The 24,822-nt window shown below is 45.7% G+C and overlaps 1 protein-coding gene across 7 annotated transcripts in view; it reads left to right on the top strand.

The window, feature by feature from the left end:
• MTMR3 (myotubularin related protein 3) overlaps window positions 1-24,822 on the top strand; it is a 2,239,538-nt gene that overhangs the window by 1,151,749 nt on the left and 1,062,967 nt on the right. For all 7 annotated transcript variants that reach the window (XM_044068370.1, XM_044068372.1, XM_044068373.1 and 4 more), the window contains one exon: window positions 19,511-19,713. In XM_044068370.1, the coding sequence (XP_043924305.1) occupies window positions 19,511-19,713 (203 nt within the window). The remainder of the gene's footprint in view (window positions 1-19,510; window positions 19,714-24,822) is intronic.

Below are 24,822 nucleotides of genomic sequence, written 5' to 3'. Positions count from 1 at the left end.
CAGAAGGGCAGACACACATACCCCCTTTGCAGATTAGCCATGACACTGTGGGACCAGCTTTGACTTTCCAAATACATCTTCAAGCTCAATTCCTGCCAGGAAAGCAAAATACTCTGGCAGACGATTTAAGCAGACACCTTATGGATCCTCACGAGTGGAAACTAGATCTACAAGTCTTCAGCATGATGATAAAGAAATGGAGGAGCTCAGACATAGATCTATTTGCGCCTCCTCAAAATTACCAATTGAAAAGATTCTGCACAAGGACTTATCACAGACAAGCATGGAAAGTGGACACCCTATCCTTTAGTTGGAAAAACCAGTTTACACCTTTCCTCCGCTGCCTCTTCTTCCCAAGGTCCTCCTAAAAGTCAGACAAGAGAAACCAAAGATGATACTGATTGCCCCGGACTGGCCCCGCCAATACTGGTACCCAATCCTAAGGAACTTGTCTCAATACCCCGCTTGGACCCTACCTCAAAGTCCTCAACTACTGTCCTGGCAAAACAATCAGATCCTGCACAATCAGCTCGACACTGAACCTGGCAGCATGGCTGATCATGTAGTTATACAAGCAACACCTCTCAGTAAAGCTGTGGTGGATGTCATTTTGGAAGCCAGAAGGCCTAGTACTAGAAAATCTTATGCTGATAAATGGAAGAGATTCTGTGCTTGGAATCAAGCACAAGAAACTGATACAGCAGAACCAAATATTCCTCAGATATTACAATATTTAACTGAGATGCTTGACAAGGGCCTATCTTTTTCATCAATTAAAATTCATGCCTCTGCCATTTCCGCTCATTACAATACAGAGCCTCCAATCTTTTCTAAGCTTTACTAAAGCAGTATCTTAGAGGAGCCAAAAATTTAAGGCCTCCTAGAAGATCACCAGTACCTGCATGGGACCTCAATTATATGTTGGAAAAGCTCACCCTGCCTCCATTTGAACCAGCTGCTACCGCTGATATAAAGATCGTATCATGGAAAACAGCTCTGCTACTAGCAATTACTTCAGCAAGAAGAGTTTCAGAGCTACAGGCCCTCATGGCTGTAGAGTCCTTTATCATATTTTACCCAGACAGGGTGTCTGAGGACAAATCCTACATTTATGCCCAAGGTGGTTTCCAGTGTGGCTCTTAACCAGACCATTCATCTGCCAACCTTTTATGCAAATCCACAGAACAAGGGGGAAAGAATTCTGCATTCCTTGGACGTGCACAGACAGCTAAGATTCTACTTGAGCAGGACTAAAGCTCTAAGGAAAAACTGAGAAATTACTAGTGGCATGTACTGCAGGATCAGAAGGAAAGGCTATTTCAAAGCAGACTATTTCAAAGTGGATAAAGCCACTGCATTCGTTTTTGCTACTTACACCATGGTAAACCTGTGCCCAAGGGCATTAGGTCTCATTCCACCAGAGCTGCAGCTACTTCAGCAGCCTTTCTCAAAGGAGTACCAACCAAAGACATTCTAGAGGCTGCTACTTGGTGTTCTGTTCACACCTTTACAAAGCATTATCATTTGCCTCTCTGCTCTTAAGTCCATAGCAGGCTTTGCCACTGCAGTTCTGCAGGGCCTTATAGCCTCACCCTAATGCTGTTTAGCTCCAGCCACCCAACCATAGCTTTGGGATTCTACCCAAATGTAATGACTGCAACATTGAAACATTAAGAACATAGTACAGTTGTGTACACTTACCATAAATGTAGATGTTCGAGTGTATTCACTGTTGCAGTCCAGGTTACCCTCCCGCCATCCCCCTTTCATTCTGGAGTTTATCTTTCCTTCTCTATCTTCTACAACCTATGTGGTGTATTTGCTTGTAGACGAAGGTAAAGTTTATATGGATGGATGTATTTATATATTACATAATTTTGTTACCTTTTTGGGGGCACCTGACATCTGGGGCAAAAAAAACTAAAGAGAATGGCGTCTGCTGCATGTTTTATACCCCTGACCTGACGTCATGGAAGAGGAGACAGCAACCGACGCAGGACCCAAGACTTTGGAATTCAGGCGGACTGAGGGCAACCTGCCAGCAGATTACCCAAATGTAATGACTGCAAAAGTGAATACACTCGAACATCTACATTTATGGTAAGTGTGCACATCTGTACTTTCTGCCACCGACTGCTACCCCGGTTCCAGCAGCTTTGGCACCAATAGTTGATCTCACTTCGGCGGCGGAGACTCCTCTTTGGTCTGAATCCTCTGCGGAAACAGGCCATCCTCAGGTCCGAGATTGGCCTTCCTCGGCAGCCCCGTCTCTCCCGGAAGGTCCTTCCGTGGGGGTTGGTCCTTCGGGGCGTGGTGTGACCCTGGTTCTAAGTTTGACCTTTTAGGTTCCAGGCGTCCATCCCTCCTCGGGGGGGGGGGGTCCAGCCTTTCATGTGATGGAGAGAGCTTTAGTCACAGCTAGCTCTCAGCTGGACCCATCGGGTTTGGAGACACGCCCTCCTCCTGTTTGAGCTGCAGCTACTACATCTCTCTACTGTTAGACATCGGATTTGGGAGCCACAAGTTAGCCTTCATCAAGGTTCCCCTTCTTGTGGATTCCTCCTCTGACATTCCCCTCGAGGAGGTTCCTCGCAAGAAAGCGTGCAAGATTAAACACGATTCCCTGGAAGAATCGCTAACTGAAGATACAGACTTCGATGACTGGGAAGGGTTCCACGTTCGCCCCCTGAAGATGTTTCCTTTGGGGACATTCTGGAAATAGAAACAGCTGGGTGACTGGAAGTCTACAAACCCTTCCCCCAAGGAGAACGTATTCTTGCAGGCTTTCCGAGCCCGACCCTCTACCTCCTGGTTGAACCCCCCCACCAGATGAACTTGTCCAGTACATTGTGCAGCAGGCCAGGACGACACCTGATGCTATTGAGTCGATTCCACATAGGCAAGATGCTCTCTCCACCTGAAGATAAACCCCATTGGTCCAAAGGTCTTCCTGTTGATGCTATGGTGGTGGCGGCAGTCACAAAGAAGGAGCTCAGTGAACAGGGAGCCTTGGGGGGTAGACAGGATAGGGAAGCAAGTCTTTTCTTCAGTGACCTTTGCAATTAGGTCTATGAACTACTTGGCACACTTCACACGGCTTCAGAGAGACTTGATTTAAGAGCTTTCCAAAATGCTAACAGGGCCAGTGTCTGATGAGGTAGGGACGAGGTTGCCTCACAACTAGCCATCCTGGAGTCGATTTACAACTCATCCATGAGGTTGATTTCATATTGAACCAAAGGGGCAGCAAGAGTGGCAGGTGCTGGGGTCGTGGCCAGACGCCACACCTGGATGCGACTTTGTGATTTTGCAGACCCTTTCAAGTCTTCCTTCCTTATTATTCCCATAGAGGCTTCATCTTTGTTTGGCTCTAAGGTTAAGATACCTTGGCCAGGTGTGAAAAGGGACGGTAAGACCCTTTCTGCTGTAGGTGTCCGTTTCTCTACTCCTGAGAGACCCTACTCTAGGAGCAAAAGGCGTGGAAAGATGTGGTACCGAAAATCTCGAGGGCTTTTCAGCGACACACGGGCCGAATCCCGCCACCCCCCCCCCGGGGCAGAGGGGTAATTCAAAACGGAAGATGCCCCTTCAAGGGCAGATGGGGTCCACGTAACCATGGATCCAGAGATTCTTTCTCCAGACAGCCCTATCAGCACTCCTGAAGAGTGGCCCGATTGCTCGCCTCTGGAGGCAGTCGGTGTTCGTTTTTCTCTGCACCACTTTGCCTGGCAAGAGATAACCACAGATACCTGAGTGCAGACGATAATAACCAGAGGGTATTCCATTCCCTTCCTTTCAAAGCCAAAACCACCCATGTGCATTCCTGACATTCCACCAAGTCAACAACAATTTGCAGCAATAGAAATTCAAAAGCTATTTCAAAAAAGTCATCCAAGTAGTCCCCCAGACAAACCAGAATCTGGCTTTTACTCGAGACTCTTTTTAGTGCCAAAACAAACGGGACTGGGGGCCCATTCTACACCTCAGCAACTTAAACAAAATCATCAAACAAGTAAAGTTCTGGATGGTCATGGTGCAGTCTGTACTCCCTTTCTTGGGAAAAGAAGAGTGGATGTTCTCTATAGATCTTCAGGGCACGTATTACCACATAAAAATTGACAAAAGCTCCAGAAAGTTTCTCAGCTTCTGGCTGGGGGCCAATCATTACCAGTTCTGAGCACTGCCCTTTGGTCTCTCTACAGCTCCCAGAGTGTTCACCAAATACATGGCAGTGATGACAATTCACATAAGATTACAAGGATTCTGTGTGTTTCTGAGCATGAACTGATGTTCTTCATGTTTCACTGTTGCAGTCATTACATTTGGGTAATCTGCTGGCAGGTTGCCCTCAGTCGACCTGATTAACAAAGTCTTGGGTCCTGCGTCGGTTGCTGTCCCTTCCTCCATGACGTCAGGTCATCAGAGGTGTAAAACATGCAGCTGACGCCATTACATCAGTCTTTCTTGCCGCGCGGTGCCCGAAGCAGAAGCAGTTCGTAAGTGTTGGTCAGCCGACTCCTGAAATTTTCGTTTTCGAGTTTCAGAACCGAAGTCTTCAACTAAAAGCTAAGTACCCCGTTGGGGAAACTTTTTTTTGCTCCTTACCGATGTCAGTAAAAGTTATAATTGCATTACTTGTGGGAAGCAAATACCTCATAAGGATTTTCATTTGTACTGTATTCCTTGCCTAGGCCCTGACCACAACGTGCCTTGCTGTCAGTTTTGTGCTAAATTTAATCAACGCAGTACTAAACGTCTGTATATTTTTGCTTCTAAATATATTGGCTGAAGATTTAATTATCCATAAATGTCGGTTAGCAATCCGACTACTGGAATACCTAAAAACCACAAAGAAAAAGACAGAGATAGACCGTCGAGGTCCAAAACCAATGACGCTTCTCCTAAGCCAGTCACCGGTACTCAGTGAGGCACTCTCGCAGCCCCTGATACCCACTACTTCTGATTCACAGGCCTCTACTGAGACCCATTCGGAGTCCGGTATGCAGCGAGATACTTCAGTTATGGAACCCACAGATGTCACTTCCTTAGATGGGTCCGAAGCTGCTGTGCAGGCACCGGCTTCTGAGAGTGTTTTCAGGCCTACAGATTTGTATATTAGACTGACGCCATCTTCAAAACTAAGGCCAAAATCTAAATCTATGTCTAAAGAACCGATGCTTGGGCCACATGTGCAGGCCCCTATGCCTAAAAAACAAATGATCAAAATGGTTGAAGATTTAATTACTCTGATCTAGGGTAGGCATCCCCCTCCTTTTAAGAGGCCTAGGCAAGACATTGATTATGAATCTTCTGAACAGGATTCTGTTTCTTCTGACTGTTCTAATGAACAGCATTTGTCTATTCATACAGATGAGGATTCTGATGCAGAGGATTCCATTCCTTCTGCCTCTCCCCTGAAGAATTTTCTTTTGGGGAAACTTTACATGCCTTAAGGGAACATTTCCACTGGAAAAGTCAGGATTTCTCTGAATCTAAAAAGAGACTTGGGGATTTTCTTCTTCTTCCTCAGCATAGGCCTTTGGCTATACCTCCTGTTCTAGACATTGTTGTTTTTTCTGAATCTAGTATGACTCCTGATTCTCTGCCTCTGGCTCCTTGTAAGCCAGACAGATACTACAGGGTTCCTGACGCCCACAAATTCCTTTTCAAAAACCCTATTGCTGATCCTGAAACCATTTCTCAGGGTCCCAAGGGCGTTAAGGCCTCTACTGCCAAAAATCCTACCCCTTCTGATAGAGATTCCAGAGCGCTGGATAGATGGGGTAAGAAAGTTTACACATCTGCAACCTTGGCAATCAGGGTGGTAAACTGTCAATTTCATATGCTTAAATATCAACAGCATATCATGGGACTACTTAAACAGAAAGATGTTAATCTCTGACTGTGTGGAAAATAAAGAATTGCAGGATTTATTGCATTCAGCTGAACAAGTTGGAAAACATACTTTGCAATGTGGTTTTGATTCCTTGGAGGCCTGTTGCAGGGCTGCTGTAACTGGATCTGTGCTAAGAAGGCATGCTTGGCTCAAAGAGCAAACTCTGCCTGACCATGTTAAAGCAAAATTGTTGGATGCTCCTTTACAACAGGACCGTTTTCTTTGGTAATAAGGCTGAAGAAATGTTAAAAAAGATGGAAGATAAAGCTAAACCTATGCAAACTGTGGAAGATTTCTTACAAGTGCAACCTCCAAGATTTAGTAGGCACTGGCCTACTAAGAACTGGTCCTTTCCATTCCCGTCGAGAGCCGCTCAAGTCAAATCAAGACATTCCAAAGGCCCAAAGGCTCCAGGTTTCAGTCACAAGGAACTTTTAGAGCAAAACAATGGGTTGCCTCCACCTCCAAATCTGGAAGCAACAAGACACCTCCCTATGGTAAACAATCTCAATGACTTCACCTACAATCACCAAGCACTTACCTCTTAGCCGCCCCTTTGGGGGGGAAGCTAGCACTTCATGCACAAAACTGGCAACTTATTACCCAGGACAAATGGGTTTTAAATATAGTATCCCAGGGATACAGATTTCACTTCCACACATTGCCAATCCCAAACGGATGGCCAGATCTGCCCCCAAATCAGTGGGCAGAGGCCCAGAAACAAGTTCTGTCCCTAATGAACATGGAGGCTATCCAACCAGTACCAGAAGAGGAAAATGGACAAGGTTTCTATTCCAGACTTTTCCTGGTACCCAGAAAGGACAAATCATGGTGTCCAATTCTGGACTTATCCACTCTAAACACATTTCTGGACATTCCAAAATTCAAGATGCTGACTCTTAAACAGTTACTACCTATGCTAGGCAAAAGTGCCTGGTTGGTAACTCTAGACTTAAAAGAGGCTTACCTGCATATCCCATCCCAGTCAGGGAATCTTGCAGAAGATACCTCCTCTTCAAAGCAGGTTACTTGCAGTACCAGTTCTCTTCACTGCCCTTTGGCTTATCTACTGCCCCCAGGGTCTTCACAAAGTGCCTGGCACCAGTAATTGCATTTTGCAGGCAAAGAAATATTCAGATATATTCATACCTGGACGATTGTCTAATTCGGGCAGAAAGCAAGGACATTCTTCTAAAGCCTCTAACTTGTCTAGGGTACACCATAAACGAAAAGAAATCACAACTGGTACCCTCTCAAAAAATTGCATTCCTGGGTGCAAGCTTGAATACAACTGCCCAGATGACTTGCCTTATGCCAGAAAAGCAAATTCAATTGATGACTTGCTTCAAACAGGTGGCCACAAAAACCCTGCTTATCTACAAGGCAAATTCTGCAAGCCTTGGGGTTCATGGCCTCTAATTCCATATGCAAGACTGCATATGAGGAAACTTCAGTGGTACTTAAAAAGTTTGAGTCAACATTGTCACAGCATGGAAACAATGATTCTTATTATACCTTGCCTGCAACTAGAGGTCCTATGGTGGGCAGAGGCCTGCCACCAAAACAAGGGACTGCCATTCACACCACCCCCTGCCACCCAAACCCTAACAACAGATGCATCAGACTATGTTTGGGGGGGCTCATCTGGCAGGGAAGTGCATTCAGGGCAAATGGAGCCCAAATCAAATGCACCTACATGTCAGTCAGAAAGAGATGCTAGCTGTACAGAATGCCCTGACAGCCTTCAAGGACTGCCTTCATCCAGGACAACTAATAATAAAGACAGACAACACCACAGTTATGTGGTACATAAACAAGCAGGGGGGGTACACATTCCTACCCCCTATGCAGACTAGCCATGGCATTGTGGAACACTGCCTTGACCTGTCAGATACAACTACAAGCTCAATTCCTGCCAGGAAAGCAAAATACTCTGGCAGACGAACTAAGCAGAAATCTTATGGACCTACACGAATGGAAACTGGAACCACAAGTTTTCAACATGTTGACACGCAGATAGGGGATCCCAGACATGCATCCTTTTGCCTCACCCCAGAACTATCAGTCGGACAAATTCTGCACAAGAATTCATCACAAAAAAACTTGGAAAGTGGATGCTCTATCATTCAGCTGGAAAAACCTATCAGACTATGCTTTTCCCCCTCTGCTTCTGCTCTCCTAAGTTCTCCTAAAAGTCAAACAGGACAAACCAAAAATGATTCTGATTGCTCCAGACTGGCTTCACCGACACTGGTACCCACTCCTGCGCAATGTGTCACACCTTCCTTCATGGCACCTGCCTCAGACACCTTACCTACTGTCTCAGCAGAACTATCAAATTCTGCACACTCAGCTCCAAACTTTGAATCTTGCAGCGTGGCTAATCAACTAATTTCACCCTTGTCATCCCTCAGCAAACCAGTGATGGATGTCATTTTGGAGGCTAGAAGGCCTAGCACTAGAAACTCTTATGCTGACAAATGGAAAAGATTCTGTGCCTGGAACCAATCACAAGGAATAAGCACAGCAATGCCCAATATTCCTCAGATTCTGCAATACTTAACTGAGATGCTTCACTAAGGCCTATCTTTTTCTTCTATAAAAATCCATGCCTCTGCCATTTCAGCTCATTACAACACAGAACCTCCCCTCTTCTCTCATCCACTGCTCAAGCAGTTCCTCAGAGGGGCCAAAAATTTGAGACCACCCAAGAGAGCTCCACCCCAGTCTGGGACCTTAACTTTGTATTGGAAAAACTCTCCCTCCTTTTGAGCCAGCTGCTACTGCAGACCTAAAATTTCTTTCCTGGAAAACAGCTTTCCTTTTAGCAGTCACTTCAGCTAGAAGGATTTCAGAATTACAGGCTCTTATGGCAGTGTAGCCTTTCATTATTTTTCATCTGGACAGGGTGGCTCTCAGGACCAATCCATCTTTCATGCCTTAGGTGGTATCCAGTGTGGCTCTTTATCAGACCATTAATCTGCCAACTTTCTTCCCCAATCCACAGAACAAGGGTGAGCGGATTCTGCATTCATTGGATGTACACAGACAACTTAGATTCTACTTAAACAGGATGAAATCTCTAAGAAAATCTGAACAACCATTGGTGGCATTTGCTGCAGGGGCAGAGGGAAAGGCTATTTCAAAGCAGACTATTTTTCAAATGGATAAGCCATTGTATTCGTTTCTGATATGTGCACCATGGTAAACCTATCCCCAAGGGGATCAGGTCTCATTCCACCAGGGCTACATCTACTTCTGCAGCCTTTCTCAGGGGGGTTCCTACCAGAGACATTCTAGAAGCTACTACCTGGAGCTCATTTCATACGTTCACCAAACATTACCATTTACCTCTCTCCTCTAAATCCAGAGCTGGCTTTGCCACTGCTGTCCTGCAGGGCCTTATAGCTGCTCCTAATGCTATATAAATCCATCCTCCCAGCCATAGCTTTGAGATTCTACCCAAATGTAATGACTGCAACAGTGAAACACGAAGAACATAGTACAGTTGTGTACACTTACCATAAGTGTAGATGTTCGAGTGTATTCACTGTTGCAGTCCTGGTTACCCACCCTCCAGCCCCCTGTTTTTCTCTTACTATACCTCTCCTTTCTTTTACTATGCTTAAAAGCCTTTTTGGGTGTATTTACTTTTGTGTGGAGGTATATTTTTTTGTGTTTTAAATTATCTCTCTCTCTCTCTATATATATATATATATATATATATATATATATATATATATATATATATATATATATATATATATATATTTTTTTTTTTTTTTTTTTTTTTTTTTTGCTCCCCATTTGGAGGGCACCTGACATCTGGTGCAAAAAAAAACTGATGTAATGGCATCTGCTGCATGTTTCATACCCCCGACGACCTGACGTCATGGAAGAAGGGACAGCAACCGACGCAGGACCCAAGACTTTGTTAATCAGGCCGACTGAGGGCAACCTGCCAGCAGATTTCCCAAATGTAATGACTGCAACAGTGAATACACTCAAACATGTAAATTTTCATGGTAAGTGTACACAACTGTACTTTCATCCTAAAGCAGACATGGAAACTTTTGTCGCACTTGGGCATCACTGTGAACGAGACCAAATGCAAACTAACGCCATCCCAAAGGCTGCAGTTCATAGGGGCGGAATTCGACACACAAATCTGTCGAGTATTTCTTCCCCCTTACAGGTTACAAAGACTGAGACTCCACTCAAACCAGTTTTGAACCACACCAAGGTTTCAACAAGAGCAATTCTACAACTTCTGGGGTCTATGGCAGCTTCCATCACAATGTTTCCATTAGCGAGACTTCACATGAGACTCCTCCAATGGTTGTTACCAACTCAGTGGTCCCTCTTAGATCGCCCTATGTCTTACAAAATCAGGATAACCAATCTTTGCAAACAAGATCTTCTGTGGTGGCTGAAACTGGATTAAGATCTATGGAGTCGCCCGTTCGCCACCGCTCTACCCTTAGCTACAGTGACCATGGACACTGCTCTGATCTGGTGGGGAGGGCCATTATTAGGGACGGATAGTCCAAGGGGTCGCCACTGTGTTCTGGAACTGAGGGCAGTGCTTCTCGCGTTGCAAGCATTCCATTCTGCCCTCCCTTCAGGAACAATTGACTTTCAGTCAAACAACATGTCAGTAATCTAGTACATAAATAAACAGGGGAACCAGCTCTTACCCTTTATGTCGAGAAGCCATGAGAATTAGGCAATGGGCGATAGCTTCCAATTGCTTTCTTGTAACAACGCACATTCCTGGGGATTCCAGCGTGATTGCAGACAAATTGAGCAGATATATTCTCTTGCCTCACGAGTGGTCCCTCAATCCAATAGTGACGGTGAAGATTTTCAGTCCCTGGGGTCAGCCTTGCTGCAATCTATTTGCCCCCTCCTCAAACCACAAATGCAGCAGCTACTTTGTGCTAATTCCTCCGTGGGAGAAGTCACAGAGGGACGCTCTCCTACACAATTGGCCTACAGGTTTTCTCTATGCCTATCCCCCTTTCCCATTGATACCTCAATTCATAAAGAAGGCTCTTCGATTGAGAAGCAGAGTAATCCTCATTGTCCTTTACTGGCCTTGCCAAGGTTGGTTTCCTTTTCTGTGGCATCATCTAATTTGTCAACCCTGGGTTCTGGACCCAATCCTAGACTTGGTAATGCATCCACAAGGCTTGAGTCACCTGAATATATCCAGTCTCAAGCTGACAGCTTGGTTCCTCCACTTTTGCTGATTGCCAGGCAAAGTGACCTATCCCCTCCAGTTCATGTTCTCTTGGCTTCACATAAACCATCCACTAGAAGGCTTTACCTTTAGTAAATGGAAGCGTTTTTTTCTGTGGTGCAAAGATAGGGATGTTGACCCTTTCTCAGCACAAGTACCTGTTGTTCTAGAATATTTATCTACTCAACTGGAATCCGGAGCTGCAGCTTCCTCTTTTCGGGTCCATCTGTCTGCAGTATCCAACTACCATATTGGTTGGCTTCATGAGTCATTCATCTCTCACAGACTGTGTAAAGCTTTTCTAAAAGGGGTTCTGCATATCAAGCCCCCTTTAAAACAACCAGTTGAACCATGGGATTTGACAATGGTTTTACAGTCTCTAACCGGTTCCCCCTTTGAACCTGTAGACACGTGATCTGAAATTTTTATCTTGGAAAACCTTATTCATGGTCGCTATTACGTCTTCTAGACATATATCAGAACTACAAGCTTTGAGTATTGAGGCCATATTTGTTTTTTCACAAGGATAGTGTTTCTTTACGAACAAATCCTTCTTTCCTTCCAAAAGTGATTTCGGATCTGTCTAGTAATCTAACATGTTAAGTTGTCTATCTCGCCTTCATTCTTGCTGGATGGGTTCGGAGCCGACCTCGGCTCCGACTCGGCCACTCTAAAAGCTCGAGAGTTGGTTCCACCGCCCGAGGCTCCCTTATATCCCACAATGCTAGGCGAGAGTTACCCCAGATCTCGCAGCTTCGAGGTTGGTTGCTTCTACCGGTTCCTGGTGAGTGTTAGCTTTTTACAAAAGTTACTCTTTTTCCCTTTAACTTTAATTCTTCCTAAATTAGTGTAGGATATAGATCTTTATCCCCCTATTTTTCCCTGCTTTTCTTATTAAAAGAACCGTTGGTTCTTCCCTTGGGCCTTTGGCCTTCCCTTCCCTAGGGTGTGTTTGTGTAGTTACTTTAACTTTTTGTGTTTAATTATTAGTATTTTACTAAAATTGTTATTATTTTTAGTATTAATAATTTTTCTGACAGGGTATAACTGTGTGTTTGGGTGTGTGTTAGTGTACACCTGTCAGTTAGGAAAATGTCAAAGGAAGCAAAGGTCTTGATTCAAGAAGTGTGATGCGTGCTGTCAGAAAATGTCTCTGACAGACGCCACACTTCTTGTGTCTATTGTCTGGGGTTTTTACCTGCAGGACTCCTGTGCTGTGTGCCATGGCTTCAGCCCCAGGGTCCTGCAGGAGAGAAAAACAAGTTGATTCTGAGAGGCTTGTTAAACCAGAGGATTCCCTGTCAGTTTCAACAGGGAAGCCCTCTAAGCATCGAGGTCTTCGCCCGCTTCTGAGCCGAGACCTCAGGTTGTTCAACCTTGCCTTTATCGGCTCCGCTGGAGCCGATAAGACTCAGTCCACAGTTTCTGTGGCCGGAGCCGAGGTTATCGAGGTACCCGTGTCGGCTCCGACAAGATCTTCGGAGCCGACAACCAGAAAGAGGTCTAGGTCACCTTCTCTTGGATTCGGCTCCAGGATCTCCCCTGCTGTCTGAACAAGGTCTCATTCCTCGAGGTCATCGAGGCTTTCCGATCATGACCTGCAGAGGCTTGGGAGACGACCACTTGAGTCCGAGGCACAAGCCGAGATGCTTCAGCGCCCGACTCATCAGTCGGTGCCTGCCCCGTCCATCAACTCTTTCCTCCTTCGACTCTTTTGAGTTCGGAGCCGGGTCGGAACCGAGACTGTGGTCACTGAGCCGAGACAATTGTCTTCGCCCGTGGAGGAATCTCGGTGCGGGACCTCCGGCGGGCTCCGAGGTGAGTGGCATCGACCCTTGTCCGACCCCCTCTCCTCTCGGTGCGGAGTTCGGCTCCCATCCGGAGCCATCACTGTCGGTGCCGGGGTCCTTAGCTCCTCGGAGCGGGACCTCTGGCTCTGCCTGACAGGGGTGCATTCGAGGTCATGCGGAGTGTGTTAGAGCCTGGCTCTACTCCACAGTCGGCAGCCCCTCCCTCTATGCTGCCTCAGGGTAAGTTGACTCACTCCCTCATCCCGGACCGCAGAGAGCCAGCTCCTCAGGAGCCCCTTTGGGATTTCATCCTCTTCCGAGGCCTCCTGATTTGGCAGAAGAGCCCCTCGGAAGAGGAAGTGCAAGAGGAAGCACATTGACTCACCTGAGTCTATCACGCCGGACACAGATCTGGATGATTCTGAGGGTTCCCCTCCCCTTCTGAAGATCTCTCATTTGCAGACATTCTGGAGATCCTTAAACAGAGGGGAAATTGGCCAGCCCTCAACCCTTCGGAGGACGAATCTGTGTATCTTGAGGCGTTTGGCTCTCGCCCTTCCACCTCCTGGGTGTCCCCCTTCGACCTCCTCATGCAGGTGGTTGCTAAGAAGGCATGGACGGCTCCTGATTCAGTGGACCCCACTCCCAGGAGACCCTCCAAATTCATCACAGCTCCATCAGACAAGCAATTTTATCAAAAGGAGTTTCTGTGGATGCTATGGTGGTAGCTGCCACAAAGAAGGAACTGGCTGATCCTTCAGTGCCTGTCCATCCACCTAACAAGGAATCTAGGTCCATGGATAGGTACGGGAAGCGGATGTTCTCCTCAGCGACATTTGCCATGCTCGCTGAATTACCTGTGCCATTTCACTGCCTTCAAAGGGACTTGATCAAGGAAGCGAGTGAAATGTTGATGGACCCTACAGCTGCGGGTTTCAAGAGAAAATGAACACGCAGCTGGCTATCCTTAATTCCATTTCCAACTCCTCCATGGTAGCCTTACGTAGGCACGCCTGGATGCGGCTATGCAACTTTGGAACCTTTCAAGATTGATGGATCATCTCTTTGGTCCTCAAGTGAAAGAAACCCTGACTAGGTGCGAGACTGATGGCAAGACCCTTTCTGCAGGCCTTACCCCAAAGGCCAGAAGGGGAAAGATGTGGTTCCGTAAACAATCTCAACTACCAGAGGCAGAGGTGGGAATAACAATGGTAGCCCTAGGGGCAGGGGGTCCGCAGAACCAGGGCAAACGGGAAGCCTTTCCTGACAAGCCCTTTCAGCATCCCTGAGTGCCCATCTTCGGAGGCAGTCGGGGAAGATTGTCACTGTACCCAGAAGCCTGGCTATCCCTGACTCAAGACAAATGGGTACAGTCCATCATTTCAAGGCTATTCTATCCCCTTTCTTCGCTTTTCCAAATCAGTCAAAAATCCCTTCCAGATGTTCCACCCCAAAGGGATATAGCAGCTTTGGAAATTTCAAAACTGCTTGCAAAAGAGCAATTCAGCCAGTGTCAGCAGACCAACAAGGATCCGGAATCTACTCAAGGTTCTTTTTAGTTCCAAAGAAAACAGGGGACTGGAGACCAATTTTGGATCTCAGTATCTTGAACAGATCAGTCAAGAAAACAAGATTTGATGGTCACGCTGCAATCCATTCTTCCCTATTGGGAAAAGGAAACTGGATGTGCTCTATAGACCTTCAGGATGCATCACATAAAATGAACAGCAGGCTGGGAACCAGTCATTTTCAATTCAGGGCCCTGCCGGTGTTTACCAAATGCATGGCAGTGGTAGCTTCTCACCTGAGTCCAGGTGTTTCCATATTTGGACGACTGGCTTCTCACAGCTCCCACCAAGCATCTCCTTCTGATGGCCAGAGATTATACTTTTCGCTTGTCAAAAACTGGGTATTTCATCTGTTTTGCATTACCTACATAGGCTAAATTTAGATACTATAAACATGTCTGCACTAACCAAAGGATATCAGACATTCACAAATTGGTGTCACTTCTTCTCAACAACAACAGAGCCAAAGCCAGGTTAGTTCTAAAGGTGTTGGGAATCATGGCAGCGCCATACCTCTCCTCCCATTGGCCAGATACCACATGGATCCTTCAGTGGATGCCTTTTCTCAATGGTCATACCAGGAACTTCCAATGTCTCACACCATTATGATCAAAAGCATCTCATGTGGTGGATGTCTTCCCCAGCTCCTGTCGGAAGACCATTTGTTCCACCTCCTCCGTTGCTACTCTGACAACGGATGCCTCCCTGATCGGGTGGGGGCATTATCAGGGCAGGACAGTCCAGGGCACATGGCAACCAAACGAATGCCACTTGCACATAAATGTTCTGGAGATGAGAGCAGTGCTTTTAGCTGCAAGCCCTTCAAGACTCTTTTCCCTTGGGAACGATTGTAATCCAGACAGACAATATGTCTGTAGTGTGGTACATCAACAAACAAGGCGGAACCAGATCATACCCCTGTGTCGAAGCACTCAGACTGTGGCAATTTTCTTCTCAGCTGATAGCAACGCACATCCCGGAAGTCCAATCACATTGCGGACAAGTTGAGCAGAGCTATACTCATGCCTCACGAGTGGTCTCTGAAAGACTCTGTAGTGAGAGAGATTTCTCAAGTGGGGTCAGCCTTGCTGCGATCTTTTGCTACTCCCCAAAACAGCAAGTGCAGAGAATACTTCACTCTATTCCCTTTACCAGGCCAACCCAGCAGAGACGCCTAGTCCAAGTTTGGCCCCGGGACTTCTGTATGCATTTCCTCCTTTCCCTCTGATCTCTCAAGTAATACAGAAAGCTATCGCTCAGAAGGCCTCATTGATCCTCATTGCTCCTTACTGGCCTCGACAAGTGTGGTTGCGACCGGCATCTGGACCTAGTTCCAGATCTTTTGATCCACCAGTCCCTCTCTGAACCTCACTGCTTGGTTCCTCCAGTTCCAACTCAATTATCTCACTCGGTTAGAGATATATTGATAAATCTTCCACTAAGATTTATTTGAGTAAGTGGAATCGCTTCTCATATTGGGCACAAGGAAAGGACATAGATCCCCATCCAACTAGTCCTTGATTTTCTAGCTGAACTCTTCCATGCAGGTTCATCTCCATCTACTCTTAAGGTTCAATTGGCAGCTATTTCTAATTTTCATGTGGGCATTTCTGAATCTGCCCTAATGTCCCACAAACTTTGCAAAGCCTTTTGAAAGGAGTTTTTCTTCTCAGACCGCCTATAAGAAATCCTCCTTCTCCTTGGGACCTAAATTTAGTTCTTGCTTCTTTGATTCTTTAACCTGCAGCTTCATGTTCCTTGAAATTATTATCATGGAAAACTCTCTTTCTGGTGGCTATCACATCAGCTAGAAGAATTTCAGAACTTCAAGCACTCAGTTGTCGCTCTCCTTATCTCTTGTTCCATAAGGACAGAGTTTCCTTACTAACCCGCCCTTTTGCCTAAGGTGGTTTCAACATCAAATCTAAACCAATGCATTGACCTCCCTGTCTTTTTCCCAGAGTATTCAAATAGGTCTGAACAAAATTACACTGCCTGGATGTTCATCGTCAATTAAGGTACTACTTGGACAGGACAAACAATTCAGAAAATCTGATCAGCTGTTTGTCTCCTATGAAAGCAGAAAGGGACTTCAGTTTCAAAGGTATCATTATCCAGATGGCTAACATCTCTGATTACCCTTGTTTATGAGATTAGACACCAAAACTGCCTAATAAACCTAAAGCCCATTCCACCAGAGCTTTGGCTACTTCTCTAGCCTTCCAAGACAGACTGCCTATTGACACCATTTGTGCACTCACACTTTTATTTCTCATTATAAGTTGGATTTAGCTTCTAGGCATAGAGCTAACTTTGGTTCCACTGTTCTCAGGAGTCTGTTCCGTTAGGCCACCCGGGACAAGGTGCTAGGGACGGTCCCATCCAGCAAGAATGAAGGCGAGATAGACAACATATAGAAGTTATGTTCTTACCATAACGCTCCATGTTAGTTGTCTTCTTCTCGCGTCCTTCTTCTGCCCCCCTCCTTCCCCTGGCCTGGACAGACCTAGAGGAGTTGTGATCGTGACCTCTCTTTCTACCACCTCTTTTCTTAGTCATATGCTATTATGCATATTTCTTGTTTCAGGATGTAGGTCACCCCTTTTCTTCCTGCTGTTAGAGGTGGACTCTGTTTACAGTTATACTGTTATTGATATAAGCTGGGTTAGCTTACAAACGAGATCTGAGGTAACTCTCGCCTAGCATTGTGGGATATATTTAGAGTGGCCCGTGGAGCCCGAGGTCGGCTCCGAACCCATCCAGCAAGAAGAAGGCGAGAAGAAGACAACTAACATGGAACGTTATGGTAAGAACATAACTTCTATTTTAGACCTACCTGTATTCTTCCCAAATTACTCTAATAAAGGGGAATATACTTTGCATTTGCTTGACGTTCACAGACAACTCCATTTTTATCTTGATGAGACAAAATCCTTTGGAAAATCTGACCAGCTATTTATTGCTTATTCTAGTTCTAAGATGGGGAAAGCAGTAGCTAAAGTTACCCTAGCCATAGCTAAATAACTTAGAGACTGCATTACCTACATATACCGAGAAAATAACATGACTATTCCTGTATGGGTTAATACACACTCAACAAGGTCAGTTTCAACTTCTGTAGCCTTCCATTCCAAGGCTTCCATGGATGATATTTGTGCAGCAGCAACATGGGTCTCTCCTCATACATTTATTACGCATTATAAATTGGATACGATTTCTAGGGGAAGAGCTTCCTTCGGCTCAATGGTACTCAGGAATATTATTCCTTAGGGCCTCCCAGGAAACAGATAGCTAGGGACTCTACCTCTCATGTAAGGAATGAATGAAGATTAACAACATCAGATAAAGAAGTTGTCTTACCATAACGTTCCATCTGTGTTGATCATTCATTCATTCATTACAAACCCGCCCTCCATCCTCCTCTTGGAGGTTTGGTTAAGGTCCTTCCAGTCCTGGTAAGGTACTTGCGTAGAGAAAGCCTTCGCTTTCCTTTCTGGAAGCTGTCCATCTGAGGTAACATGGAGAAAGGGCACTATGGGTAAAGCTTAGCTCGAGAGTTTTCTGGCTGGCGCAGGCTTGGTAAACGGCCAAGTTGGAACCGAGGATCGGTTCCAAACCCACATGTATTGAATGAATGAAGATCAGTAACACAGATGGGACGTTATGGTAAGATATAACTTCTTTATTTTTCTCTATGCTTAGTATGTATATTTCTAAATAAAAATACTTTCTGTATGAGTAATTTTGTAAGTAATGTTTTCCCTTTTCTGCTTAATGCAGTAAATCACAAGAAAATATGTAATCATCATCTCGAAGCCTTTAAGTAAGCTTATTTTCTTAACAAAGTGTTAAAAATGTTCACGTTTGAAAAAGCATAAATTGTAAAACTGGGGCATAGTGGAATATCTCAAAAGCTTATTTGTAGTTCATTGTCCTGACTGAAGTTGAATACAGCTTCCTTATATTTTGCTGCAATAGTCAACAAGTCGTATGTCCGTACAAAGATATATATTTTACAGTAGTTGTGTTTTTGAAACCAAACCTGGGCTCATGAGCGTGAGCTCCACCAACTTTGCACCCTTTAAAGCAAAAATTTTAATAATTTTTTATTGAGTCTCAATAGAGACTTTAACAGTTAACTTTATTTTAAATTAGGGGAAGTCAGTATTATATTTCACAGTGGTCTGAAATAATGAATTGTATATAACAGTAAGTTTTCTCATTCAGCTGGTTTTGAGTATTGGGACAACTTTGTAAGACTTTGACTTTTTGTGGCCCTACTTTGGTCACGGTTGAGTTTATCCACTAAATTTCTCGAAGTCTGTGATACAGTCATCAGTTTTAGTGCTTGCCCATTTTATTTTGTAGACCATTTTTTTCCTCCTTGGTTGCAAGTTTTGCATTTGTCCATATTGAAGGTGAGATTACTGTAGTTTTATTATGAGAATGTTACCTGATCCTTTCTGTACTCTTCATCCATAAAGATGATCATATTGCCAAGTTAGCATTCACCTGCATATATAGTAATTCAGATGTCTCTTCCTACTCTGAGCTTAGAAAAAGAGATCCTAACACGTAGTGAACCAACTCTAGAGCCCTTTGAAACATCACTGCTCACTTGAGTGAGAACCATTACCCCCCCATGGACTTGCATTTTTTACTTAACTACTGTTTTACACATTGAGTAACATTCCCATTTATTGTAGTGTATTGTGCTTATTAACTGTACCTTTGTGCAGTATGGTGTCAGATATCACTGTCTCTCTCTCTTCTGTAAGACTTTATAAGAAAAGAATGAAAAATAAGGCTTTTTGGATGTAGTGTTAGCTGTGTAACAGGATAGTAGTTGTATAGTAATTTTTTGTTGACTGTAAGTTCTTATAATGCAGAATTAGCTAATTTCATTCCATAAAATTTTGCAGTCTTGTGTTTTCAGTCCTGTGAGAAGTTTTTTGGCATTAGGAATGCCCTTTTTTTATAGATTTCTAATGACGCACAACTGTTCTTGTTTTAGACACCAGAGTAATGGAGCAGTGATTGCTCGTTGTGGACAGCCTGAGGTGAGCTGGTGGGGCTGGAGGAATGCTGATGATGAGCACCTTGTTCAATCCATTGCTAAGGCTGGTGCCGTGGATTCCAATATAAACAGCAAGTTGATGAATGGAAACTGCCCCAAGGACTTCATCAGCGGGGTGGATCTCTCCGATGGCGAATTTGGTAAGCATTTTTTATTGAGAGTTAGTGTAGATCAGATCATTACATAAACCTTTCATTCATTTAACTACTTAATCTACTTCATTTTCTCAAGGACACTGAAGCTTATCTTGGCACTTGCTGGGCACAAGGCAGAGGAACTAATCTTGGACAAACTACTGACCCATTTCACAGCACTTATACTCACTCACTGTCACACAGCACAAGCATGCCAGCAAGCAGTTTAGAATAATACCAATGCACCTACATGACGTCTTTGGGTTTTGGGATGAAGCCAGAACACCCTCTGAAAACCAGAGAGTATATGCAGATACCACACAGAAGACACCCCTCCCAAAAATAAACTATAGAGCCAAGTGTTGTGGGGCAGCAATACTGTCCGCTGTGCCACTTTTTTGCTCAGTACAGTGAACTTTCCTAGCTGAAATAGTTGTCTGTTGAACCCGGGGCTTTGCATACCTTGAGCTTGATATGCTTATACTTTCCAATGTCCCGTTTCATCTTTAAGGCTTCCCAGTGATTTATGTAATGAATGATCTGAAGTTGCTGATTTCATTTGATCTTCAACCTGTGGGTTTCGGATCCGAATTGGCTAAATAACTCCAGCTTTGGAGCCGAAAACTGAGCTCTTCCTCTCCTACCCTTAATCCCCCACTCTCCCTCCATCCCTCAGATATCATTTGCCGCTCACGTGAACAGCTGCGGTGTCCATCAGTAAGCTCCTTCCAGGGTGTCTTAAATGTTTTTTGGGTGCTATAAGTCTATTCTTAAATATGTTCTCTCTTTTTCTGTCCCCTTACTTTCTTACCTGTTTAAAAAAATAAATAAATAAATAAAAGGTTTTTTTAGTTAGCTGGAGCTTAGGTCTTTGTTTCTCAACTTCCTTCTTCCTTTTCCCCTCTCTCTCTCTCTTTTTCTTTTTGCTATGCCTGATTCGAAACCAACAGGCTTTAGCAAATGCACAGTGTGTGAGCATAAGCTCCCTTCCTCTGATGGCCACACTGCATTTGTAATCTGTTTAGTGGGGGGCCCATCTAGATACCTCCTGTTCTATCTATGTGAGCTTTAACCAGTGTAGGTTGATGGACAGGAGGAATAAATTAATCCTCAGGGCTGTTGTCCCTTCTCCCCCCCCACACACACACTGTGGAATCCACTTCTGGAACTCAAGCCCCCACCAAGAAAGTGGCTGAAAAGAGTAAGGATTGGTACAAGCGGAAACGTTCTCCCGACAAAATCTCTGCCCCAACATGAGAACCTCCGGTGAAACCCTGCCCTGTCTGCCTCAGCCTGTCCTTGGCTCCAATCCCCTCTCTTCTCCTCATAGCTGGTGGGTCCTTGCCCAAGTCCCCTATTCTGGTGTTTCCCAGGCACCATTCCAGGCAATGGACGACAACCACTTCTGCAAGGTCCTCCCGTAGCCATCAAGAGTTTGAGGTGGGCAAGACTCATGAGAAAATTTCTGAAGGTGCAGATTCAGATAGGAGTTTTACCTGCTCTGGCTCCTCCTGGAGCCAGAGCCACTCAACCAGTTTTCATACCGATCTCTCTTTTTCCGATCCGTCCATCTGCATTGGAGCCCTCTGGTCTGAGGATCCTGAGTTTCGAGACTTCGATGGCAACCGGTACAGTCACCCTGAGCAGTTCCTTTCCAGTGTCTTCGGGCCCAACTGACTCTCGTAGTCATAGTTTCAGAGTCTGGTCCAAGGGGTTGGCTTCAGTGGCCTGTTTTTTCTGAACTGTCCCTTTGGCGCTTCAGCTCTCGATAGTTTGGCTCCGACTCCACCTTCGGCGCTGAGCACAGTGAGAGTTCGCTGGGCTTCGTCGATGGAGCTGGCTTCAATGGAGTTGCCCTTGGGGTCTCATTCCCCCTTGGCATTCGAAATAGTAGAGAGGGTTCTCTCGACTCCTACGAGATCCTTGACTCTCCCCTCTTTGGACCCGACCCCTCTCCCACCTGAATTGCCCATGCTGGTTCCTTCGACTCTGTCCACCATGGGACAGCCTGTTTCAGGTAGCTCCCCAACAGGAGCACCCCATGTCTTCTGACATCTCCCCGGAACGTCACCCCGAGGAGGTACACAGGAAGCCTACGTGCAAGAGGAGGCACTTGGATTCCCCTCCAGAAACTCTTACCAAACACACGAATTTGGATGAAGGGGAGGGTTTCCCTAGATCCCCACCGGAGGACGTCTCATTTGGAGACATCATGGAGATCCTGTGAGAGAAAGGTGGGTGATCTGTCCATGAACCTAACACTGACGAGTCTGTATTCCTGGAAGCTTTCAGGAAAGGGCCATCAACATCTAACCCCCTGATTGACTTGATCTTTAGCAGGGCATGGAAGGAACTGGCCACAATAGAGCTCATACCCAAGTGCCTGGATAAGATTCTTAGCGTGCCTGCGGATAGGCTCCACTGGACTAAGGGCATCCCGGTTGATGCTGTGGTGGTGGCGGCAACTGCCACAAAGAAAGAGCTGCCCCAGAACAGCTCTTCCATTCACCCTGTGGACAGGGAGTCTAGGGAGGTGGACCAGTTTGGTAAGCAGGTCTGTTCTTCAGCGACCTTTTCTCTGTGCTCACTGAACTACGTGGCACATGTAATCAGGCTTCAGAGAGGCCTTGTCAAGGAAATCTCTGAGTCCATCCCAGAGTCCATGTCTGAAGAGGAGAACAATGTCGTTTTCTCCGGAATGGCCACCCTTCATGCTGTTTCCAACACGTCCATGAGGTTACTCTCTCATGCTGCAGAGGATTCCTCAAGGGCAACCAGTTCAGGAGTAGCCATTAGTCGTTACGCCTGGATAATGCTCTGTGAATTCTCAGAATCCTTCAAGGTGATGTCCTTCAAGGATGCATCTGCAGTCCTTACAAATGGGTTGTCCTGTCGTCAGGCAGCCCTTCAGTCGGCCGGATTCCAAAGTCTGGGTCTGGCTTCGGCTGTTGTCGCACTTCACCCGACGTCATTGCTGCAGTTACTCGGGTAAAAAGGCATCAGCCGACGCCATTTTCCTCAGTCTTTCTTGCTGCGTGGCGCCCGAAGCAGAAGCTGTTCGCAAGTGCCGGTCGGTCAGAACCAGAGATTACTACTACCAAAGACTTCTAAAAAGCTAAGTACCCCGTTGGGGACTCTTTCTTGCCTCAGCCGATGTCAGAAAAAGTGAATAACTGTTTAACTTGTGGGAAACAAATACCTCATAAAGATTTCCACTCTTACTGCTTACCTTGTTTAGGCCCAGACCACGTAGCAGCTTGTCTAGCCTGTGCTTTTTAACCGACGGACGCTTAGACGCCGGTCGGAATTTGCTGAGCAGTTTTTCGCTCTGATTTTGCTTATATTATGCCGCCGGATCCTCCAACTTCACAAATATCCAAAACGCAAGGAAAAGGACCGACACTGTGGTCCGCGGTTTCGGCGAAACCGCGGTTAAGACAACCGCAGTGTCTCGGTTTCGCTGAAACCGAGCAAGCGGTTCTTCCTTCAGCCGAAAGCTTACCTTCTACCGAGGCCTCTTCCAGCCTGGTGGAATCGGCTTCTGAAATCCAACCTCCAGTTGTGGTTTCTCAGGAATTATCTGACACTATTCCCTTGGATATTTCAACCCCTGCAAGTGGAGCTGCTAGGCCTCTGGCAGCCATGTCCATTAAGGCCTTTGCCAGGGCTAAAGCAGCTAAAGCTACTAAATCTGTGCCTGTTAAGGCCTAGCTCCAGTTCCCAAATGCTTAGTTTAGCAGAGGATCTCATTTCTTTAATCCGGGGATCCCAACCTCTCCCAGACAGGGCCTCTCACCCACCTCCAGAGAAGAGGCCTAGAGCAGAGCCCCCTGAGCCAGTTTCCACAGATGATTCCTCTGATGATTCAGATAATACAGACCCTCCAGAGGCTCCTTTTTCCCCTTATGAAGACTCTGATGCTGAAGAGTCCATCCCTTCTGCCTCTCCACCTGAGGAATTTTCCTTTGGGGAAACCTTGCATGCTATGAGGGAACAATTTCAGTGGCAGGGCCAAGATTTTTCAGACTCCAGAAAAAGGCTTAGAACCTTTTTGCATTTACCACAACATAGGCCTTTAGCTATACCTCCAGTTCTGTCTGTTGTAGATGATGCATTTAATGATGCTTGTACTGCTCCTGATTCATTACCTCCGCCCCTGCTAAGCCCGATAGGTTCTACAGGGTCCCGGACACACATCACCATTTATACAAGGCTCCTTTTGCAGATCCAGACTATCTCCCAGGGGCCTAAGGCTGTAGCATCTACCTCTGCCAAAATCCCCTCCCCTCTGAAAGGGAATCCAGGTCCTTAGAGAGATGGGGTAAAAAAGTTTACACTTCTGCTACTCTGTCAGCTAGGGCCTTGAACTGTCAATTTCATATGATCCAGTATCAAGAATTTATGCTAGACCAGTTAACCAAAAAACTGTCCTCTGATGAACCTTTAGACAAGAAATATGTTCAGGAAATGGTACATAACATTCAGCAAGTTAGTAACCATTCTTTAAAATGCGGCTATGATGCACTGGAGGCTTCCTTTAGATCAGCCATGACTGGCACAGTTATCAGAAGGCATGCATGGTTAAAAGAGCAGGCCTTACCGGACCATGTCAAATCAAAACTATTAGATGCTCTCATGGACAAGATCAATTGGTTTGGCTCTCCTGCACAACAGGTGCTGAAGAAGATGGAAGAGAAGGCAAAATCTGTCCAAACAGTGAAAGATTTCTTACAGGTCCAACCTCCAAGGTTTAGCAGGAATTGGCCCTCCAAGAATTGGTCCTTTCCAGACTCCTCCAAAGCACAGAGAGGCAGGAATAGGCGTTCAAGAGGGAGAAGCCAATCCAGAGGTGCCTACAGGGGACGCCAGTGGGAGGGTAACGACCAGCGAGGCACAGACACAGCCACCACCACCACTACTACAGGACAATCACAGTGACTTGGCTCTGGCACCGCCTACCAGGGAACAACTAGAAGCACCCTTAGGCGGGAAGCTAGCTTTATTTACAAAGAACTGGCATTACATCACAAGAGACAAGTGGATTTTGCAGACAATAGACCAAGGTTACAGGTTTCATTTCCATACTCTACCAGGAAAGAGAGGAATGCCAAACCT

Source organism: Protopterus annectens, chromosome 4.part0 (assembly GCF_019279795.1).
Source record: "Protopterus annectens isolate FY-2018-M chromosome 4.part0, PAN1.0, whole genome shotgun sequence".
NCBI classification, from domain to species: Eukaryota; Metazoa; Chordata; order Ceratodontiformes; family Protopteridae; genus Protopterus; species Protopterus annectens.
The sequence above is the reverse complement of the archived record's forward strand: the minus strand, read 5'-3'. Positions and strand labels throughout refer to the sequence as shown.